The sequence below is a fragment of the Xenopus laevis genome, chromosome 9_10L (assembly GCF_017654675.1).
Source record: "Xenopus laevis strain J_2021 chromosome 9_10L, Xenopus_laevis_v10.1, whole genome shotgun sequence".
NCBI lineage: Eukaryota > Metazoa > Chordata > Amphibia > Anura > Pipidae > Xenopus > Xenopus laevis.
This window is the reverse complement of record NC_054387.1, coordinates 4,207,414-4,229,743: the sequence shown is the minus strand read 5'-3', so window position 1 is coordinate 4,229,743 and position 22,330 is coordinate 4,207,414. Positions and strand designations below refer to the sequence as shown.

Here is a 22,330-nt window from a genome sequence, read left to right as displayed (position 1 = left end):
ATTCCAGGGATTGCTTGTCCACAAAAACTGGAAAAATGACGGAGCAGACAAAATCTTGTATGTAATTACATACACAATTCACTATTGGCTGAAACTCAGCTACTGTCGTTACACGCAGTCTTTAAAAAGGCGCATGCCAAAAAGGACACATTTTGCACATATGGCCTCCAGGGTGGAGCCAGAGATATCACTTTTAAGCCATATTTGAATGGAACCTTTTTCTTATATTAAAGGCTGAAGTTCTTCAATAAAGGTTTTCTGCTTTCTATAATGCCCAAGGCCAAATGAAGTGGATTGTCCACCTTCCTCCGCAGGTGTTTTTTAAAAAATTTTTTGAGGAGGAAAGCATATCCGATGTTAAGCGCATACCCTGTTGCTCTATTGGCATGGCCTGTGGGGAGCTACATGGAGCGGAGGTAGACACGAAAATGCATACATTCACATTTTGTGTGCCAATCGACTCTGTGTAGCTCTCATGGGTGGGACCGTTTAAGAGCAAATCCGATTTCCTTGAAGGAGGAGGAAGGCAGACAATCCACTTAGTGTTCCCTTGCACCAAGTCTCCATTATTCTCGTTTCGGAAAAATTCCTCATCGCTGCCCACATGACCTACTGTAGAGCTAGAATAACCTTCCTGCAACTAGTTGGGGTTGCTTCATCGGCATAACATAACCAAGAATGGATCAACTTCAGCGCAGCTGGAATTACCCCCAAAACTTGTCCTACATGGTCACATCCACTCATTTGGCAAAATCGCCAAATGAGTGGACCGTTGCTGATCTGGTCACCAACATAGTGAGCAAATGTGAATCATCTGATCCTCCAGGTCGATGATCAAATCATAACTGTGACCAGAGGTAGTCCCGTTTAGAGAGGACCTCATCAACGCACTGATATGGTCCTCATCGGACGGGATAGATATATTTTTGCCTTATTATTTGGGCAGGCCATCTGAATGTACACATACACAGGGCAATACGCTGCAGACTCATTCAGCAGCTTTTGATCATACCATATATGGCCAAGCTTTAGGCATAATCCAAAAACTTTTACGGTTGAGCAGTCTTTTAATTAGCATGAAAATCCACATTAAGGCTTTACAAATCCACAATGATGTATAGTCTGCTTCCCCAAAAGTAATACCTAAGCATATGACAGCATAGGGCAACTGGGTAGGTGCGGGGAAAAGGAGCCTCTGTGCATCTTGCAATGTAACAGCTACAATTAATAAACTTTTTCCTTTTCCAGTCTATTTGTATTTCCTGAAGTCGAGCACATATGGACTTTGGGTGACAGGTTTCATATCTATATATACACACATACATATATGTGGGTGTATACATATATATTAAAGAACCACATACATATATACATACACACGCAAACATATATATACACACGTATATAACTGATGGCAATTCATTGCAGACAGGTTGCTGATTTTGATACTTTTAAACATTGCATTGCTGTAGTGTATAAATAAACCATTAACAATACATACAGAAAGACAATATGAAATTACACAGGAAAAAAAAAAAAAAAAGATAATGGTTAAAAAAAAGGCAATAATACTTCCAAGATTATCTTCAGTCTGTTTCCAAAGGAATAAGAGTCCTCAAAGTCTTATGGTTAAAAGCAATCCAAACACCGGATTGTTCTTCCGAGAAATCCAGAGAAATGATTCAGTCTGCTATAAAAATATTGGGGTTGAATCCCAGCCACATCGCCAACACAAGTCTTTCGATGTGAATCTTGACGGGACCAACAAACTGCTTCCTTTTTCTTTCAGCAGATGCATAACTTTACTTTATCCAGCAGCAAAAAAGAACTAGAACCAATTTACTTCCATACATTTATTAAAAAAAAAAATGGCTTTACCAACGGTCACGGAGAATTTTCGCTCTCTCTTACAAAGGGGAGGGGGTATCAAAATCAAGAATTCCAAAAAAAAACAAAAAAAAAATCGTGCATATTATTCTTGCATGGCGCAAAGAAAAGCAGAATTTCTGAAATGTTTTATTGCACTGCTAATTCATTTACAAACAGGAACATATATATATATTTTCATATATATATCTATATATATATTTTTTAAATATATTTACTTTAATACTGATTTCAAAAGCATTTACCCCATTCTAAAAGGACAATGCATCTTTAATACAGAACATACCGAGCTGAAAAGAGATGACTTATATCTAGACAAATGCTGAATGGACTGATCCATCTTATTTATGGGACTACCTCTGTCGAATCGATCTCGAAAGGCAAAATATTGGGGTATTGCGGAATCTGGCGGTGTCTATTAATACTTGCTTTATGATGTTGATTAAAAAATAGGACAGGGGGGAAGCTGAAGCACTAGCGAGGTTAACGACTAGATTTTAGGATAAATAGGGTCTGCAGCAAATTATTGCAGACTAATATTCTTCTAGAGTAGTCTATGGAATAAGGTGGGATCGAACCTGTACCATGGCATATCTTAGCCAGTTGTACAAGTGCTGGTTCCCCCTTTAACACTGGCTCAAGAATGTTTATTATTGCAGACAAGTGTATGCCACGTTGGCAGGAAACGTGTGGCATCTTATATCGAAATTTAAAAAAAATTGTGGTTAAATTCCCCTGATGATAAATGCAATTTTATCCTTAAAGGGGGAACCATATGCAGACATTATGGCACATGGATGTTACTCTTAAAAATCCCTCCAATTGGGGCTGTTAAATCTGATACAGTACCAAATCATAGCAGGCAGATCAAAGGAATATCTGCATTACTTTGAAATAGGTGCTCAACTACAGGGATACTAACTGGAATTTTTAATTCTCTAGAGCCAACCCACGACCAGATATCCTGGGGTTAGTGGTTATATTTCCATAATAGCAAGTGTCCATGGTTACATGTTAAGCCCCAGTTACTCTACGAGGACTACAGAGCAAAACAAATATGGGTAACCCATTTGTCCCTAGGGGAGTGTGCAGCAAGTAAATGCCTAAACGCAGCCAGGTCGGTACTCCTGTGCTGCTTTAGCTGTGAAAATGTTTAATTTCCAAGGAAAAAAACATGAAATGTGTCGTTGTGAACCAATAAGACAATCTGGAAAAAATTCATCAGCTCTAAGGTGGTCATAGCAGTTACTATTTTTCACTACAAACGTTAATCGTCAGATGTAGAAACGATAGAATTCTACCTCTTTCTGACGATTCAGCAGGATCCTTTTGCCGCTGTTCAATTACTTTCCGTCTTTGCTGATTGACGAGACAACCAATATCGGTTGCCTCGTCTCCCACCATACAAGTACTGAATATTGTGCAAAACGACCTGTGAGGCCACCTTTACACGTATTACAGGGAGGCTTTTATTTTGTGGGAATATCGGCCATGTTTGATGTGCCTTTCAGTCTGCTAAGCATGATTTATATTTTAAAGAGTTATCATGATTGGATCCAGTCTTTATTATATACAGACTTCCTGAAATTGATACACGTGGATCATTTGATATGATTTTTAAATATTTCAATCTAGTAAAAATGACAAAAAAATGTAAAACAAATCCAATGTCAGGTCATTTAGGTGATATTTCTACAAACATTCCGTACCCTGTCCTTACCAACAATCAAACAATATAAATTCTTGTAGGGTTAGGGGCTGGCCATGAGCAGTGGATAGGAGGAGCACAGCCTGAAGGCCAGTTAGGGAGATATTTGAGGAGAATGCCTTTAAGCAACGCTAGATACTTTACTTAGGCTGAGATCTTGGGTGAACACTTTTTTTGCTTTGGGCTCTATAGACTTTTATGAGCCATGGGTTGGACCTCAAAAATGGGGCTTGAACTAAAATGTGTCCGATATATTCTATAGACTTTTAAGAGCCAAGGGTTGGACCTCAAAAATGGAGCTTAAACTAAAATGTGTCTGATATATTCTTTAGACTTTTATGAGCCAAGGGTTGGACCTCAAAAATGGAGCTTGAACTAAAATATGTCTGATATATTCTATAGACTTTTATGAGCCAATGGTTGGACCTCAAAAATGGAGTTTAAACTAAAATGTGTGATATATTCTATAGACTTTTATGAGCCATGGGTTGGACCTCATAAATGGGGCTTGAACTAAAATGTATCCGATATATTCTATAGACTTTTAAGAGCCAAGGGTTGGACCTCAAAAATGGAGCTTAAACTAAAATGGGTCTGATATATTCTTTAGACTTTTATGAGCCAAGGGTTGGACCTCAAAAATGGAGCTTAAACTAAAATATGTCTGATATATTCTATAGACTTTTATGAGCCATGGGTTGGACCTCAAAAATGGGGCTTGAACTAAAATATGTCTGATATATTCTATAGACTTTTATGAGCCAAGGGTTGGACCTTTAAAAATGGAGCTTGTACTAAAATGTGTCTGATATATTAGGATATTTAGTTTAGCACTCATATCCAAGCACAAGGAAAATATTTGAAGATTGAGTTATCGTAACCAAATATATTTTTAGGTATAAGGAAAAATTATAAGGTGGAAATACTTTGCATATTGGTCCTAGAAGTCATAAGGAGTTTGTGGTGAGTAACACTGTATTATCAACACTGGAACGAAAAGTAACCTTTGTTCCAAACAAGCCTTCTGCTATTTAATTGGCTTTTGACTTCACGTTGGACTTGATAGTCTACTAAAAGAGACCAGGAATATCTTGGGCCTAACCTTCAAACCTTTTCCTAAATTCCATGGAAAATGCTGTCCATCTGTATATATGATATGGTGGAGCAAAATGCAAGGATCTACGTTTTACATCAAGTTTTCACTGGGTGGTTGAGCCAATTGAATAGGTCTATTAGAAAAAAAACATTGTCTTCTACGGATATAGTCAATATCTCTTATTTTGCACTTTTCTATAAAACTCTAGACACCTCTATAAAACAATTGTAACACAACGGTTTCTTTTTATTATAGCGAAACGATATTGCGAAATACATATGTTCCTGAATGCTGCATGAACAGTAAAAATGAGGTATATCGAAAGGAAATAACTGTACATACATAATTTGACAAAAAATGTTCAAATCTTGAGAGTAAACAAACAGAGCTAATGGAACAGACTACAGATGTGACCTACTTTGAACATGTGACATCAATGTGATTGTTTGGGAAAAATAACCAATTACACGTTAAATTAACTTCACATTTTTTTTTTTATAATTCCGTGACCTCAGCCTCAATATTGGTTCCTGAGCCCACAAATTTGAAACCCAAGTTTTTTTGTTTTTTTAAGACCATGGGCATTTATATCCTAGTCTCCCCCCTCCCTCACCTCCCCCACCTCAATATCTCAATTAGAGGCTGATTGAAAAACCTTTATCTCCCAAATTAAATATTTTGGCTACCCAGGCTCTCCCCCTCCCCTTTTTTTCCTAACTAATTTTGATTAAAAATTAGATACAGGCTGAACTATCACAACACTTTATATATAAACAAAAATTTTGCATTGACAGGGCATAGGTTACATAATTCTTATTACGATTGTGTAGAAACATTCTAATGGCAGTGTTATCAAAATAAAAAATACACCATGTTTTTAAAAGACCTCTGGAGCCAAGTAATACGCTCAGCCTCACCTGAAACTCTGACTAGTTGGAGTCTTGACTCTTGCACTACCTGTGTCATGAACATCAGATAGCAAATTTGTGTACCCTGAGAATTCTGGAGTTGAAGTCCTCAACCTGTGATCCACTCCCCCATCAGTGGTAGTGTTAAATGAGATTGGCACCCTGTTACCAGATTTGAACTGAGAACCAAATGCTTGTGCAAAGTTCTCTATCTGGCAGGTAGCTCGCTGTCGGACATCCTTCTGTGGCTCTAGCGTACTTGCCAACTCCTGAGGTTGAAGGTGATAGCCTGAAGTAGACTCTAGGTTCTTCTGCTGATCTTTCTGCCCATTCAATTCCTGAGATGAAATCTGATAGTTGGCAGATGCGTCTAAGGTTTTGTGTGGGTCAATTTGGTCAGCCAGCTCCTGGGAAGGAGTTAGCTGCTGATGTGTTGTCTCCAAGGATAAGGAGAACCCTGTTTGGGGGCCCACAACCATTCCAAAATGTGACTTTGGTAAGGTAGTTGGCAATACTGATGTGACCGACTGATTGAATCCACAATCGAGAGGCGATGTAGTGTATATTTGCTTGTCAGAAAACAAATTATGGTTTGCGAGAGATGAAGACAAGCTGACAAACTGTAAACTGGGACCAAGTGGAAAAGTAGTTGTATGGCTTGTTCTTTCCAAAGCTTGCTGAAGGTATTTGGAGTACTCTTGAAACATGTTGGCCTTGTCGTTTTGGGACGATTGAGAATCTGAACAGACGTTGTCCTGTACCAAATCACTGTCTCCTGTCGCGTGCAGATCTACATGGTGTTCAGAAATGCTAAAAGGAACATCAGGGTGGCCTACCGACTTGTGTGTGTAATGATCCAAAATACTCTGAAGCACCTCGTCGGGAATAACAGACTTGTCTTGACAGTTCTTTATCTCGACATTCAGCGACTGTGAGTCTATAAGAGTCAATGGGTTGTCTCCATCCATAACACTAGAAACTGCAGACTGAATAACTGACTGCTGAGACACCATGTGGCCTACATTCACTGCATAGGCACCGTTACCACTAGCAGCCTGCAAATACCTTCTCTTTTTCAGGAACTGCATTGCATCGTCATAATTGCTACTTGTATGACCTTTGTTACCTGAACTGTGCAGAAGGTTCATAGTGTCTACACCGGCATTTTCCACCATGTCCAAGGGGCTATTACTCTTCTCTGAAAGTTTATGAATAACCATGTTGGATGACTGAGCCTCCAACTGGAGGTCGTTTTTCTCTTGTTTCCCCCTTACCTTCTTAAAAACTAGTTTTGGCACCTTGGCATTTAAGTCATCCATGCCAGATCCACTGCTGGAAGACACTAGAGGAACATCCACTGCAAAATTTTGGATATTGAGTCCAGGTGTCAAATGGGTCTCATTAAGTTTGATGCTCGGCTTCTGGTCCTTGTGTGCGGAGCCATTTCTGGACTTGCCTTTCTTTCGCCCAGAAAAATTTGAATTTCCCTGAGATAAGTCAAAATTACCCGACAAATTATCCAGACTAGGGTTCGATGACCCAGCTTCCATGGATCCTTTATTGATAGTTTCGCCACATGTTCTCTTGTGCTTCAGCAACCTATCCGTTCTTGAGAAATACTGTAATATAGACAAGGCTTCCGTTAAACAGACATATTGGAAAAAGAAGAGACAATAAATGAAGTTCTTCTACTGCACTTACTACACAGAATTACACCTTTTCAGGCTTCTTTGTAGAATTACAAACAGCTGTTTTTTTTAACCTTTCAAAAATAATGCTCAATTCTAGCAAACAGGAAAACTACAGTGAATTCATTTGCCCCTATAGGTCATCAGTTTGCTTAGCCTACCAACTACATGAGTAAATCAGAGTGGCAGAGAGCCAACTGCCAGCACCTGTTCAACTTGATGATCTCAATGGAAAATTACCACTAGACAAGTTGGCAGATGGGATGACATTAGGTGGTCAAAAAGGCTACCCAAAAAGGGCTTAAAGGGATACTGTCATCGGAAAACATGTTTTTTTTCAAAACGCATCAGTTAATAGTGCTACTCCAGCAGAATTCTGCACTGAAATCCATTTCTCAAAAGAGCAAACAGATTTTTTTATATTCAATTTTGAAATCTGACATGGGGCTAGACATTTTGTCAATTTCCCAGCTGCCCCCAGTCATGTGACTTGTGCCTGCACTTTAGGAGAGAAATGCTTTCTGTCAGGCTGCTGTTTTTCCTTCTCAATGTAACTGAATGCGTCTCAGTGGGACATGGGTTTTTACTATTGAGTGCTGTTCTTAGATCTACCAGGCAGCTGTTATCTTGTGTTCGGGAGCTGCTATCTGGTTACCTTCCCATTGTTCTGTTGTTTGGCTGCTGGGGGGAAAAAGGGAGGGGGGTGATATCACTAACTTGCAGTACAGCAGTAAAGAGTGATTGAAGTTTATCAGGGCACAAGTCACATGACTTGGGGCAGCTGGGAAATTGACAATATGTCTAGCCCCATGTCAGATTTCAAAATTGAATATAAAAAAAATCTGTTTGCTCTTTTGAGAAATGGATTTCAGTGCAGAATTCTACCGGAGCAGCACTATTAACTGATTTAATTTGGAAAAAAAGGCAGTATAATTTTTATACTGAAATGAAATATGGTTTTAGACAAGTCATTGACAAGACAAGCAATCGCGAATTATGGAAGACACATTATTCGAATACTTATTGCCTTACCTGCTGGCATGTATCACATTTGTATGGCTTTTCCCCGCTGTGAGTCCTCTTGTGCCTTTCCATGTGGTATTTCTGTATAAACTTCATATTACACTGATCACAATTGAAAGGCTTTTCTCCTACGTAAACAAAATTTAGAAAATTTTAGTAGGGTAATGCGAACAGATTCTATAACAACACATTTATACATTATATCAAATCAAAAGCGATTTAAAGGCAAAACATTTCATATAACTGCCAGAAGGAATCCAGAAGAATCCTTCAGCACAAAGTTGACTCTTAATTAATAGGAAGCCTTTGCTTAAGGCCTTAGTCAGCATTAAGCTAACACATAATATTAACCCTTCACAGAATGGCAACTGCAACATAACTGCTACACAGTTCACATTACAAAAGAAAAGTAACTTTTACATACCACTGTGAATTTTTTCATGCCGCTGTAGCAAATACTTCTGAATAAAACTCATATTGCACTGACTGCACTGAAAAGGTCTTTCACCTGTGAAGAGAATGAAGGGAATGTTAAAGATCTAAGCTGGAAAAAAAAAAGGACTACAAATGGCTAAATAGGAATTTTCATTCTAACATAAATTGGTAATGTGCATGAAAGCACTGGATTTAGCAGATGGGACCTGGTATACAGGAAAAGTACATATTTAAAGTTGACCAGACACAAATATCTGTATAATAAAAGTCCTTTTCAAATTAAACATGAAATCCAATTTCTTTTTTTTTTTTTTTTTAAAGCATTCATAGCTCTTGTAAGCTCATTTAAACATCTCAGCTGTCAATCAAATATTGTCAGCCTTAGGCTTAGAAGTGGGGCAGACAATTACTTTCACTTTCCATTCAACACTTCTTGGATGTCACTGCTCTCCCCACATTCCCCCGTTCTCTTCACCGTTTAATTGTGTAGCCAGGACATGGGGATGGACATCAGGTCCCCCATTCTGGTGCACAAACAAGATCCTGAGATGATACAAGACTTGTCTTAATAACCGTGTCCACAATATGGCTCCTGCCTGCTTGTTATAATTTTGAATTCCCAGACTGAAGGAAACGAGATTTAAATAATTTATATAGTGTAATTAAAGTTAATTTTGCTTGACTAAACGTGATAAAATAGGATTTTGAATAAACTTTTTTGGGCGACGGGTCCCATTTAAAGGAACTAAACCATTTACTGGCATGATCTCATTCCACTGGGCTTATATAAAGATGGACGCCAAAAATATATTTGCTGCCCAGTTGTATAGACCATGGCAGTGTGATTCAACCACTCATTCAACCACCTATGATTCAACCACCTATGATTAAGGGATTTACTCCCGAAACGCATTAGGTTCTACAGCAGCAACCCCAATAAACCTATTCCAGAAGTGCCGTCTGCCTGTTCTGAGTTATTGGACGTCAGCAGTGGGGACACTGTTCGACTGAGCACCTGGTTTGGAGTACGCAGAGCAGTAGCGGTCCCTTTTCTTGGTTCCTATCAACCACTCCCTCATCTTGTTCCATACCAAACTGATTTTGAGACTTAGAAAACCTTCTAAGTATAGACACGTTGTCTGATATCCAAGTCAAGTTCCCACAAAATGAGGAAGGAGCGGAGTGACTACCATTCTTAAAAATGATGGGGAAATGGTCCTTATAAGTTAGAGGCAGACACCAAAAAAAAAAATTTAACATTTCAAGCACTACCTGAATCTCTTTTTACATATGTCCAACTGACTGGGCTTATTTCAGACAGGGAGCAAAAAGAACAACTAAGAAATTGACTTGTGTTTTCCCCATCATACCTGTATGGATGAGGACATGTCTCCGCAAATGATAGGAACTCCTGAAAGCAGCACTGCAGTGTTCACAGATATGAGGTTTCTGATTTGGAGATAAACTAGCAGCTTCACCATCACCACCTACAGACTGGAGAGAAAAGAATTGTGTTTAGAAGACCCTGTGCAGAAAAGCTTGCAAGAACTGGGTCAAGCCTTAAATAAGAAATAATAAAATGTTTGCAGTAGAAGATCCATCAATATTTTATTTTAGAACCGGTCAATGCCCTCAAGTTGGACAGCTCTGTATTACTTCATTCTCATCAGCACTTCATAAAGGGCATCGCGGAGCTTAACTCTAGAGGTGACCATAGATGTAACTAGGGATGCACAGAATCCAGGATTCGGCTGAATCCTTCTGCCCGGCCAAACCGAATCCGAACTTACATATGCAAATTAGGGGCAGGGAGGGAAATTGCGTTGTCACAAAACAAGGAAGTAAAAAAAATGTTTTCCTCTTCCCACTTCTAATTTGCATATGCAAGTTAGGATTCAGTTCGGTATTCGGCCGAATCGTTCGCAAAAGGATTCGGCTGAATCCAAAATACTGAATCCGGTGCATCCCTAGATGTAACAACGATGATCGTTCTTGCGACCATTGGTCACAGGAAATCTCGTTTGTTTCAATACACACGTGTAAAGACATCGTCAGACAGAAACAATAGAATTCTACCTGTATCTGACAATTCAGCACTAACAATGGCCGATGTTTGGGTTCCTTCAAAAGCACCTGATCGAAATTTTCCAGCCAGCCCAATCAACAAGCTGACGGATATCCAACTCTTCTGCCGATATTGGTCGTCTCATCTCCCACCATACACGCAACCAATATCGTACGATAATTAGGTTCGTACTATATTATGGGTGCGTCTATGGCCACCTTAAGTTAGAAGTTAGTGTGAGTTCAGAGCAAGGCTCTTACTTTAGAGGAGTCGCTCCGCCTGCGTTTGGATTTTGCTTCCTGAGCTTCTGAGTTAAGCCGCTTCATCTTCTTGTTGGAAGGACTCTGTGTAGGGTCGTAGCCATTTTTTTCTGCCCTTATTAACAGCTGTGGGGAGATATTGGGAGTATGAGGGTTAAAATACTCGCAATGGTCCAACCAAAATGGTAAAAGTTGCAACGTACTGCAGCGAATGTTATGTATTATATTATTAAAACACGAGGTTAATTATTTCCACTAAGAATGCTACAAAACCACTATTTGGGATTCGCCAAATCCCCGAATCCTTAGTGATAGATTTGGCCGAATACCGAACTGAATCCTAATTCGCATATGCAAATTAGGGGCAGGAAGGAGTAAAAGGGGGGGTTTACTTCCTTGTTTTGCATTGAAAAGTGACATTATTTCCTTCCCCACCCCTAATTTGCCTATGCAAATTAGGATTTGGATTCAGAATTCGGTGCGTCCCTTTATTTCCACAGAGATGGAGCAGATCTTATTTCAAATTCCCCTAGCAACCATGCACCGTTTGAGACTGAAATATGAATAGGAGAAGCCTGAATAGAAAGAGGAGTAATAAAAAAAAAAAGTAACAATATATAAGTAGCCTTACAGAACATTTGTTTTCGTGTGAGGTCAGTGACCCCCAATTGAAAGCTGGAAAGACATAATTAAAAGATTTTTTAAAAAAAACAATGGGTCAGGACACGCTCAGATTCAGGAAGTTTCGTTTACCAGCGACAAATCTCCTCTTCTTCAGGGGCGACTAATCTCCCCGATCTGCCTCCTGTTGGCTTGAAAGTAAATCACCGGCGGGACGGCGCTCGGATCGATTCGTTTTCTGAAGTCGCCCCAAAAAAGAGGAGGTTTTTCGCCGGGCGACTAATCTCCCAGAATCTGCCCGGGTGTCTCTGCCCTTAAATCTGCCGAGTTCATGTACAAGTCAATGGCAGAGGTCCGTTGAGCCATTTGGAGATGTTAATAGCCTTCCTTACATTCGTTTTTTTTTTGTTTTGGGAGAAAAAACTCCATTTGTAGAAATTGACAACGAATCGAATTTGAGTCTGAACCGTTCGATCAAATAGTAGGCATTCATTTTTTTTCTTAAATAACCTGTCAGTCGAATTGTGAGTATATATAAATTTAAAAAATTTTTAAAAAAAAACACATGAAATTGAAATTTGACCTATAATAAATGGGCCTTTAAGCGTATGATAAAAAAAAATACACTAGTCGCAACTGGGCAGCTTCCGGTTTAAGAAGACCTATAAACACAAGCCTTACATACTGAGCTCGGCTGAAAAGCGTCCGTCCATGCGTACATAATCCATGGGGACAGATGGAACAATAATTGTTATGCAAATCGGGAGGCACGCGGGATACGACTGCACCGAGACAAAACACTGGGCTTCAATCACACAGACCACCCACATCTGCAGCCCAAAAAAGAAAGCCAAAAACATCTCCAGCAGCCAATGTGTGTTCCAAGGAGCGAATGAAACATCATGTTTGTCACTGCATAATGGAATTTAGAAGCAATCCTTTGGAATGAGATTTAAAAAAAAAATCAAAATTCCGAGCTAAAGAATGAAAAGTGAAACAAACAAAGTCAGGGTGAAACAAAAATAGCCTGCAATTTTATTGCTATTTATACAAGGACATATGGACCAATAACGCCACTGGACATTAGTTGATCCACATATTTTAGCACCGGATCTCACCACATCATATATTCCAGCAGCTGTGGGAGGAACGCAGAGAGCAGCAGTTCTGCAACATCTAGAATAGCAGCGCGTTCCCTTTCCCTTGCCCCAGACAAGGATGGAGTCAGAGCACATAGCTGCATGCCTCCCCATGAATTCATCAATACACCGCCATGACGTAGCAGATTAGTCCTCAAATACAAAAAAGTACAGGTATGGGATTTGTTATCCCGTAAGCGCCAAATTACGGAAAGGCCGTCTCCCATAGACTCCATTTTATCCAAAAGTTTAAAACTGATTTCCTTTTTCTGTGTAATAATAAAACAGTCGTTTGTACTTGATCCCAACTAAGATATAATTAATCCTTATTGGAGGCAAAGTCAAACTAAAGCAATCTACCAGGACAGATTTATTTTTGGGACAGAACAACAAAAAGAAAAGTGAGCAGACCACATTAAAGCTCAAGGCAGGGCAGGACATCATTTAACATTGCTAAGGATACAGGGCATATAGCAAACAGATTTTTTTATATTCAATTTTGAAATCTGGCATGGGGCTAGAAGTTTATCAGAGCACAAGTCACATGACCAGGGGCAGCTGGGAAATTGACAATATGTCTAGCCCCATGTCAGATTTCAAAATTGAATATAAAAAAATCTGTTTGCTCTTTTGAGAAATGGATTTCAGTGCAGAATTCAGCTGGAGCAGCACTATTAACTGATTCATTTGGAAAAAATGTTTTTTCCCCATGACAGTATCCCTTTAAGGTATGAAGATCCAAATCACTGAAAGATCCATTATCCAGAAAACCCCAGGTCCCGAGCATTCTGAATAACAGGTCCTATACCGGTAGTAGAATCCTGAATATCTTTGTCAAAAATCCTTATGAAAGGTGCATTTCCAATGTATAAAAATGTATGGCCTTTTCAAAGAAATGGTGTTTATTACAGACTCTGAGCATAGAAATGTCCCCGTTAATGAATATTACAGACCTGTATGTATGAAGCGACCCAGGGATACTACCACGTAGTCCAAAAACTTACACATTGAGGCCATGCTGAAAGTATATGTGTATGGTAAATAATAAGATAATCTCTAATTCAATCAATGAACGCATTGCTATAAGGGACGCACCGAATCCTTTGTTAAGGATTTGGCTGAATACCTAACCGAATCTTAATTTGCATATGAATATTAGGGAAACGAATCAGTGCGCACGGTTTATAAATGTTTGACTTCCTTGTTTGTATGATGAAAAATCATGGGATTTTGTATTAGGCTAAATCCTGCTGAAAAAGGTGGATTCAGCGTATCCCTAATTGCTATAAATCAGTGGTCCCCAACCAGTAGCTCATGAGTAACATGTTGCTCCTCAACCCATTGGATGTTGCTCCCAGTGGCCTCAAAGCAGGAGCTTATTTTTGAATTCCAGGCACGTTTTAGTTGCATAAAAACCAGGTGTACTACCAAACAGAGGTTCCTGTAGGCTGCCAGTCCACATAGGGGCTACCAATAGCCAATCACAACCCTTATTGGCACCACCCTGGAACATTTTTCATGCTTGTGTTGCACCCCAACTATTTTTACATCTCAATGTTGCTCACAGGTGGAAAAAGGTTGGAGACCCCTGCTATAAATAATTATACGTTGTTTGGTACCCCGTGTGCCCATTCCCGAGGTTACATTTCATTTGCATTTTGTCTTTCCACCTGCCCTAGTCTAAGCACAGGCTTCAATGTTCCATTTTGCGCATCATTTAAGGGATTACGGAGACACTGGCTGAAAGTCGAACTCTGTATATCAGTTAGAGAAGAAAATAGAAGTATTGGTTAATGATATTCACATAGTACCCTATTCATTTTGACTTATTTTCTTTTGAATATGCAGTGGTTAAGACAAAAGATGGGCCAAGAGTGGGGTGAACACCCCCATAATCACAGCTAGTCTGCCTTTCCCTTGCATGAGGAACGCTTCTGAAGCGTTGGGGGAACTACTTTCAGCCTGTGTAATGGAAAGTCCCGTGGAGGTATATCTATATTTATACACATATCAACTATAAGCAACAAATAACAAGAGCACGTGCAAGAGACAGTTGACAAATCCTTTCCTCACGTGAGTCACATTGCTGACGGAAGCAAGAATACACAAGCAGGCTGTTCGTTCTGATTTAAACTGCATCTCTCATAAAGGCATTTGGGGTGCTCTGGCACCCGCAATCTTTAGTAAGTCAGACGGCAGTGTAAATGCTTGTGCAAGCAACCGTCACTTGGTAACACGGAAGTCTGTGTTTCTAATCAATAACAATCCCCTGGTAAAGGCTTGTAATTGGGAAAATGGGGCGATTGAAGACCCCACCCCCAAAGCTACAACGGACAACAAAGAACCCCAAAAAAACCTGTGTGTGTCATTATTCTAAAGCTCATCAGTTCACCCCGACTGTTACCTGATAAGCCAATAATGCACATTGTGCATCAAGTTTTTGCCAGTGCCTTGGGAAATAACTGGGAATAAATGGGCACCTTTATGTTAATGTATGAGATATATATATATATATATATATATATATATATATATATATATATATATATATATATATATATATATATATATATATATATATATATATATATATATATATATATATATATATATATATATAAACTGTATTCAACCTGGTGCACTCACAACAGTCTGACAAATTGCCTAGGTGCTGGTCAAAACAAACAATTTAAATATCAAAAAACAGACCGCACTCCAAGGGCTTTTAAGTGAAAAAAGTAGTATTTTATTCTCGACGTTTCGGCGCCATAACTCGGGCCGTCCTCAGGAAGGTCTACTACTTTTTTCACTTAAAAGCCCTTGGAGTGCGGTCTGTTTTTTGAGATATATATATATATATATATATATATATATATATATATATATATATATATATATATATTTATAACCAAAGGAATGGTGCACTCCGTAGACAAAATTAATACCTGGGTGCCAGCATGGGAAATAAGCAGTGAAAAAGGATTGCGGCACTCACAGTGTTTTAGTGAAAAATAAAAAATGTTTTATTATTAAGCCTCAACGTTGAGGCTTAATAATAAAACATTTTTTGTTTTTTCACTAAAACCCTGTGAGTTCAGCAATCCTTTTTCAATATATATATATATATATATATATATATATATATATATATATATATATATATATATATATATCCCCATTCTCCTTTTAAATTGTAAGCCCTATTAAGAAGGGCCCTCTCTACAGCTTGAATCAGTCAATATTTGCATGTAACTGTATGTTCGATGTATTTGCCCGTGTTATATATCCCTGTATGTATCATTGGGTGTGCCTGGGCAATGCATGCGTGTGTCTTTCAGGTATACAGAATTACCTAAGTGTACCACCTTGTCATCAGCGCCTTACTTTAAATTTGCGTCTCAGTGGGTAGGAATAGTTTCCGAACTTATACTGCCTGTTTTTTGTAGTCACTTTTGAAGTATCTTCAGGGAGCTGAAGCACCTTGCCGGGACATTGGGTACTTTTGACAGCACTTTTGCCAAACTGAATAAGCGATGTCACTATAGCTTTAACCAGCTCCAGATTGATCGTAGTGAATAACGTACCGCTTCTTGTAAATTATAAGGATATTATAAGTTACCGAGAAGTTTCACTACGATGCTTTCATACAGGTCATGGAACTCCGAAGCAACTTCTAATATCCTCATATTTTGCAACTGGGGGTACTTTATTTATTATAATACACAAGTTTCAGTGAGTCATGTGACAGAAATGACATCAGAACTCACCGTTTATAACTGATGACCGTTTATAAGGATATAATTTACAAGATATTCATGGCTTTTGTGTATCATATTATTAACACGTTTTTATACAGCGCAAACATATTGTGCTCTATATTTGTGTTCACCAGAAATAAAGACTTTTTCCAAAAACGTTATTTCTCTATTTTCTGTGTGTGACCATTTCTCTAATATTGAAGTGTAAAGTGTAATTTTTCACCTTCTAAAGCAGCTCTGGGAGGGGGTCGCCGACCCTGTAAACTGTTCTAAATTGATACATTTAGTTGATACATTTCTTATCTTTGTCCCTGCTGAGCAGAATCCCTGGGTTACATTACAGGCAGCTGTTAGAATTGATACAAAAGTTGCTAATACTCCAAAGATGCTGCTGAAAAATTTGACAACTAAATGTATGTCTGTTGCAAAATTGTAACAGTTTAGCATCCGACCTTGAATTAATGAGTTTCCAGACTGAAACACCAGAGGCAGGGACATTAAATGTTAATTAGATTTTGGAAAAAATGGAAAGTGATTGAAAAAAACTCTTTATTTCTGGGGAACAGTCTGAATACAACTGAAAAAGAAAAGTTTTTTGGGAGGTGAAAAACCACTTTAAGCATCCCTGCCATATGAAATTAGCTCTCACGTGTGGGTTAGGTACCTTACAGTGCTACGTAATATGTTAGCGCTATATAAATACATGTTAATATTAATAATAATTAGCTTGGGACAGAGACAAACATTGATGACTAAGACTAAAGCAATGATGTATCATATACAGTAATGAATGACCTGGTATAGGAAAGCTTAAATGTTTGAGCAGAGATAAGGTACCAGGACTATTGTTCTAAGCTCTAGTATGCGATACACAATGATAAATGGCTTGGTACAGAGGTGCCCAAAGTTCCAAGCAATTCTGCTGAGCTTAAACAAAAACACTGGAAAATGCTGCTCAAAGCCCTGGTATAATAAATATATATAATAATAATTATAATAATAAGGAATAGCTTGGCACAGAGAAACCCAATCTATTGTTATTAAGCTAGAGCTGAAATCTGGAAACTCTTCTAGTTTGTTATGTTGTATAGGGTGAAGAATGGCTTGGTATTGGGATAACCAAATCAGTCTTCTTTTAAGCTAGAACAAAATTAATGCTGGCACCGATTGTTCTGTGTTCTGCTTAGGGGTGAATGGAAACCGTTTTTCAGGGTTCGGCCAAATCCGCCAATACCGAACTGAATCCAAAACCTTCTGCATAGGTAAATAGTCTGTTATGGATTGAGTTTGGCTCTTGGATTAGGCTGAATGCTGATAAAAAGAGCTGGGATTTGGCTCACCCCTAGTCCTGATTCATTGTCTAGACTGCGGAAACTGTTTGGTAAAGAGGCGCCCAAATGACTGTGCTGTTGAATAAGATGCTGGTAAGTAAATGAATGGCTCGGCGCATGGGCGCTCAGATTTAACCGGCCTTGAGCTACATCACAATTCTGCTAGAGGTTACTGTGTGTCCTGGTATTATTGGATACAGTTATAAATGGCTTGGGACATGGAGGCCCAAATCTCTATTCCTTTCTGTTCCGTTGAGTTAAAAAGAGATCTAGGGACCTTAGTGTTTGGGCTACTACACTCTAGCCTTCTTCAGGAAGTATATATAAATGAAGATATAAATGTGGATATAGATATAAATAGATTATAGATATAAACATATATATATATATATATATATATATATATATATCTATATCTATATATCTATTAGTCCAAACTGGTGCACTCAAAACCAAAAGACATCCGCCTAAGTGCTGGTCAAAAGAATTCAATTGATGGTTAGCAAAGAAACCGCACTCAAGGAGTTTTTAAGTGAAAAGAAAAGAATATTTATTTTCAACGTTTCGGCACCATCATTCGGGCACTTTCCTGAAGACAGTATGAGTGATGGTGCCGAAACTTTGAAAATAAATACTTTTTTTTTTTTCACTTAAAAAGTCCTTGAGAGCAGTTTCTTTGCTAACCATGTATGTATATATAGATAGGTCTCCCCATACTAAAATAAACACCTTTAATTGATTGGTAAGCCCTGTGTGTGCGGATCTTTACTCAACGCGATATATATATATATATTTGAGAAAGGCTGTCGTATCAGCCGAAACGTCAGCGACCGTTCACCGAATAAATTGATTTATTTACACATAAGACCTGTGAGTGCGATCTTCAATTCTTCTTCTACATCCATTTCCTACAAGGACTGCACCCAGGCACCATTCGTGACTTTATCGTGAGTGCTGGCTTCTTCTCCTCACTATATATATATATATATATATATATATATATATATATATATATATATATATATATATATATATATATATATATATATATATATCGAGAGAGAGATAAAAGAGTTGGTCATGGTATGTTATATATAGGGATGGATGAGCTAGTACTGGTGTGTTTATTTATATAATGACCTGGCCCTGGAATGTTATATGTAATGAGAACGTCAGTGATCGCTAGCAGGGATGGAGAAGGGACCCCGCTAGGCCCAGTTCATTCTATCTATCTATCTATCCACACACACCAGTACAGGCTCATTCAGTATATATTGTGATGAATAGTTGGATGAGCTAGTACTGGCCCTGGAATGCAATAGGGATGCACCGAATCCAGGATTCAGCCTTTTTCAGCAGGATTCGGACAAATCCTTCTGCCCGGCCGAACCGAATCCAAATCCTCATTTGCATATGCAATTTAGGGGCTGGGAGGGAAATTGTGTGACTTTTTGTCACAAAACACGGAAGTAAACAATGTTTTCCCCTTCCGACCCCTAATTTGCATATGCAAATTAGGGTTCGGATTCGGTTCGGTATTCGGCCGAATCTTCCGCAAAGGATTCGGGGGTTCGGCCGAATCCAAAATAGTGGATTTGGTGCATCCCTCGTTATAAATATATAGTGATGGAATGACCTGGCCCTTGAATGTTATATGTGATGAGAACGTTGGTGATCACTAGCAGGAGAAGGGACTCAGATATAGATAGATATATATATATATATACACACACACAGCAGTACAATCTGAGTGTATAGATATATATATAGTGATGAATAGATGGAATGAGCCAGTGGTGGTATATAAAGATAGAGATGGAATGAGCTGCTGCTGCTGCAGGAATGTACAAGACAGTAATGAATGAGTCCCAGGAATGTGCCAATGTATTTGCCCCGGTGCCAGACACAGAGGAGGATGCTGGGAGTTGCTGGGAGTTGTAGGCCTAGTGCAGCCCATTGTCTCACCTCTCTGTTCAGTCCCAGCTCTGGGATCAAGCCCGGGCCTCCCACCGTCACTTCCACGATCTCAGCCGGTCTGTCCCCGTAGTATCGGTACTGCTCGTGCTCCCCGAACTTCTCCTGTTTGATCCCGGCCAGGCCCTGCAGGAAGTCGCTGTGATGAGGCGGAGAGCCCGGTTCCTTCTTCAGGATCATGTCCCCGGGGCCCGGCAGCTGCGCAGGAGTCGGAGGCGGGAGAAGGTCTGAGCCGAGGCGGGTGAAGGAGGTGACGGGAGGGAGATGACTGAACATGATCATACTGGGAGGGAACGTGGGCTCCATGACTCTCTGTCTGACGGGAACAACGAGGAGCGACTGGCGCCTCCTCCTCACACGGACCGACCAGGCCGAGGCCGTTACAATATCCCGGGAAAGAAGCCGCAGCCCATCCTCACACTCTCCCCTCGCCTTCTCCCTTCTCCGACCCCCGACGTGTCTCTCGGCCTCGGGGCAACACCGTCATGGAACACCGGCCTACGGCACAAACACGACGCCCGAACGGTCCACAATAGAAGCGGTTCAAGATTCCAACTGCGCAAGCGCCGCGGACTGTGGAAACCAGCGGCGCATGCGCCCGAGTTGCCCAGTGACGACCGCACTTGCGCACAAGCCGGATGCCCTCGGCGCGCACGCGCGCTGCGTTCCAAAGTGTGGCCTCGAAATGCACGTTTGAGAAGGCAGAACGCGCAAGCGCAGACAGCCGTGTCTTGCGGTTCACGGGGTCCTTCGACGCATGCGCAGACTTTGGAGGGTTTCTGCCTCCCATACAAAGGGCTGTTTACAAAGGCGGTCGCAATGTTACTATGCGTTGCTCGTCGTGATAGGGTTTTGTCTGCAGAAAATAACTAACCAGTGAACTAAACATACACATTTTGAGGAAACCTCACCGTTGAATTAAGTTCCTTAACAATGATAGATTCCATTTGGAATTTCCTGAGGTAAAAGAGAATGTCAGCCATTACAGGTCACAAGCAGGCCTGGACTGAATACAAACTAGGCCCTGTCACAGTTCCAATAAATGAATGGCAATACTATCCTCAAGCTACGGTTGCCACCTTTTCTGGACAAAAATACCGCTTTCCTACATATTTATCTCTTTACTCTATTAATAACATTGGGACCAACTATCATTTTTACTGGCCAGGCCGGTAAAATACCACCAAAAAGCTGGTGAACACATACAATAAGGCACCACAGAAAGGCCTATCTCATATTGTGCTTGGAATTGTGCCAACGCCTCAAAGGCCTGGTACATAAGAATCATAGATTATTTGAATAAAAGGACAAGCAAACGGCTTTCCACGGTGGGTCCGGGCGCTCATGCCCCAGACCTTCAGCAAAGGGGAGCAACACACGAAAGAGTTGAATAGCGGGCAGGCACCACTCTGGAACACCAAGTCAATCAATCAATGGAATCCAGGAGCCAAAATATTATGAATAGTACAAAAAGTCTTTATTTTACATTATGTATAAAACTAAAAACCTGATGCGTTCCCTGTCCCTCAAGGACACTTAATCATAGGCTGGGCCTAGGGTTGCCACCTTTTCTGGAAAAAAATACTGGCCTTCCTATATATTTATATTTTTTCCCTATTAATATCATTGGGATCACTGACCTTCCTATATATTTATCTTTATTCCCTATTAATAACATTGGGATCACTGACCTTCCTATATATTTATCTTTATTCCCTATTAATAACATTGGGATCACTGACCTTCCTATATATTTATCTTTATTCCCTATTAATAACATTGGGATCACTGACCTTCCTATATATTTATATTTTTTCCCTATTAATATCATTGGGATCAACCATCATTTTTACCTGCCAGGCCGGTAAAATACCAGCCAGATGGCAACCCTAGTTGCCAGGTTGGCAGTTGTCCAGCCAAATTGGGCTACTAATTTAAAGCCCAGGCCGGTTTTGAAAGAACAAACTAGCCAAGGTACGGATTTGGGCTTTTTGGGCTCTTGGCTGGTTTCTACTTTGGAAACCAGCTAGGATAAAAAAAATACCGGCCTTCCTATATATTAATCTTTTTTCTCTATTAATAACATCATTTTATCGGCCAGGCCAGTAGATATTTAGTCCCCATGCAGCCCTGTTTGAGTAGTTGCAGGAGAGAAGTGAAGGTACAAGTAGGGTTGCCACCTTTTCTGGAAAAACAAATAGTTTTATGTTTTTAATTTTCCCTATTTCAAGCATCATTTTTACGGCCAGGTGACAATTAGGGTTGCCACCTGACCAGTATTTTACCAGCCTGGCCAGTAAAAATGATGTTTGATCCTTATGTTATTAATAGGGAAAAAAGATAAATAAATAGGAAGGCTGGTATTTTTTTCCAGAAAAGGTGGCAACCCTAGTGACAACCCTTGGTCCATGTAGAGTTGCCACCTGTCTGGCTTTGA

General features: G+C 39.7%; 1 protein-coding gene across 2 annotated transcripts; it reads right to left on the bottom strand.

The window, feature by feature from the left end:
• Positions 1-1,773: 1,773 nt before the first annotated feature.
• Positions 1,774-20,580, bottom strand: znf281.L (zinc finger protein 281 L homeolog). Of its 2 annotated transcripts, XM_018234793.2 has the most exons (6): positions 19,885-20,576; positions 11,071-11,196; positions 10,116-10,239; positions 8,735-8,818; positions 8,320-8,438; positions 1,774-7,218 (listed from the first exon to the last, which is right to left on the bottom strand). In XM_018234793.2, the coding sequence occupies exons 1-6, from the start codon at positions 20,197-20,199 to the stop codon at positions 5,605-5,607; spliced, it is 2,382 nt and encodes a 793-aa protein (XP_018090282.1). In that variant the 5' UTR covers positions 20,200-20,576; the 3' UTR covers positions 1,774-5,604. The 2 variants fall into 2 exon arrangements, with proteins under 2 accessions (XP_018090282.1, XP_018090283.1); XM_018234794.2 differs by lacking the exon at positions 11,071-11,196 and having other exon boundaries at positions 19,885-20,580.
• Positions 20,581-22,330: the final 1,750 nt, after the last annotated feature.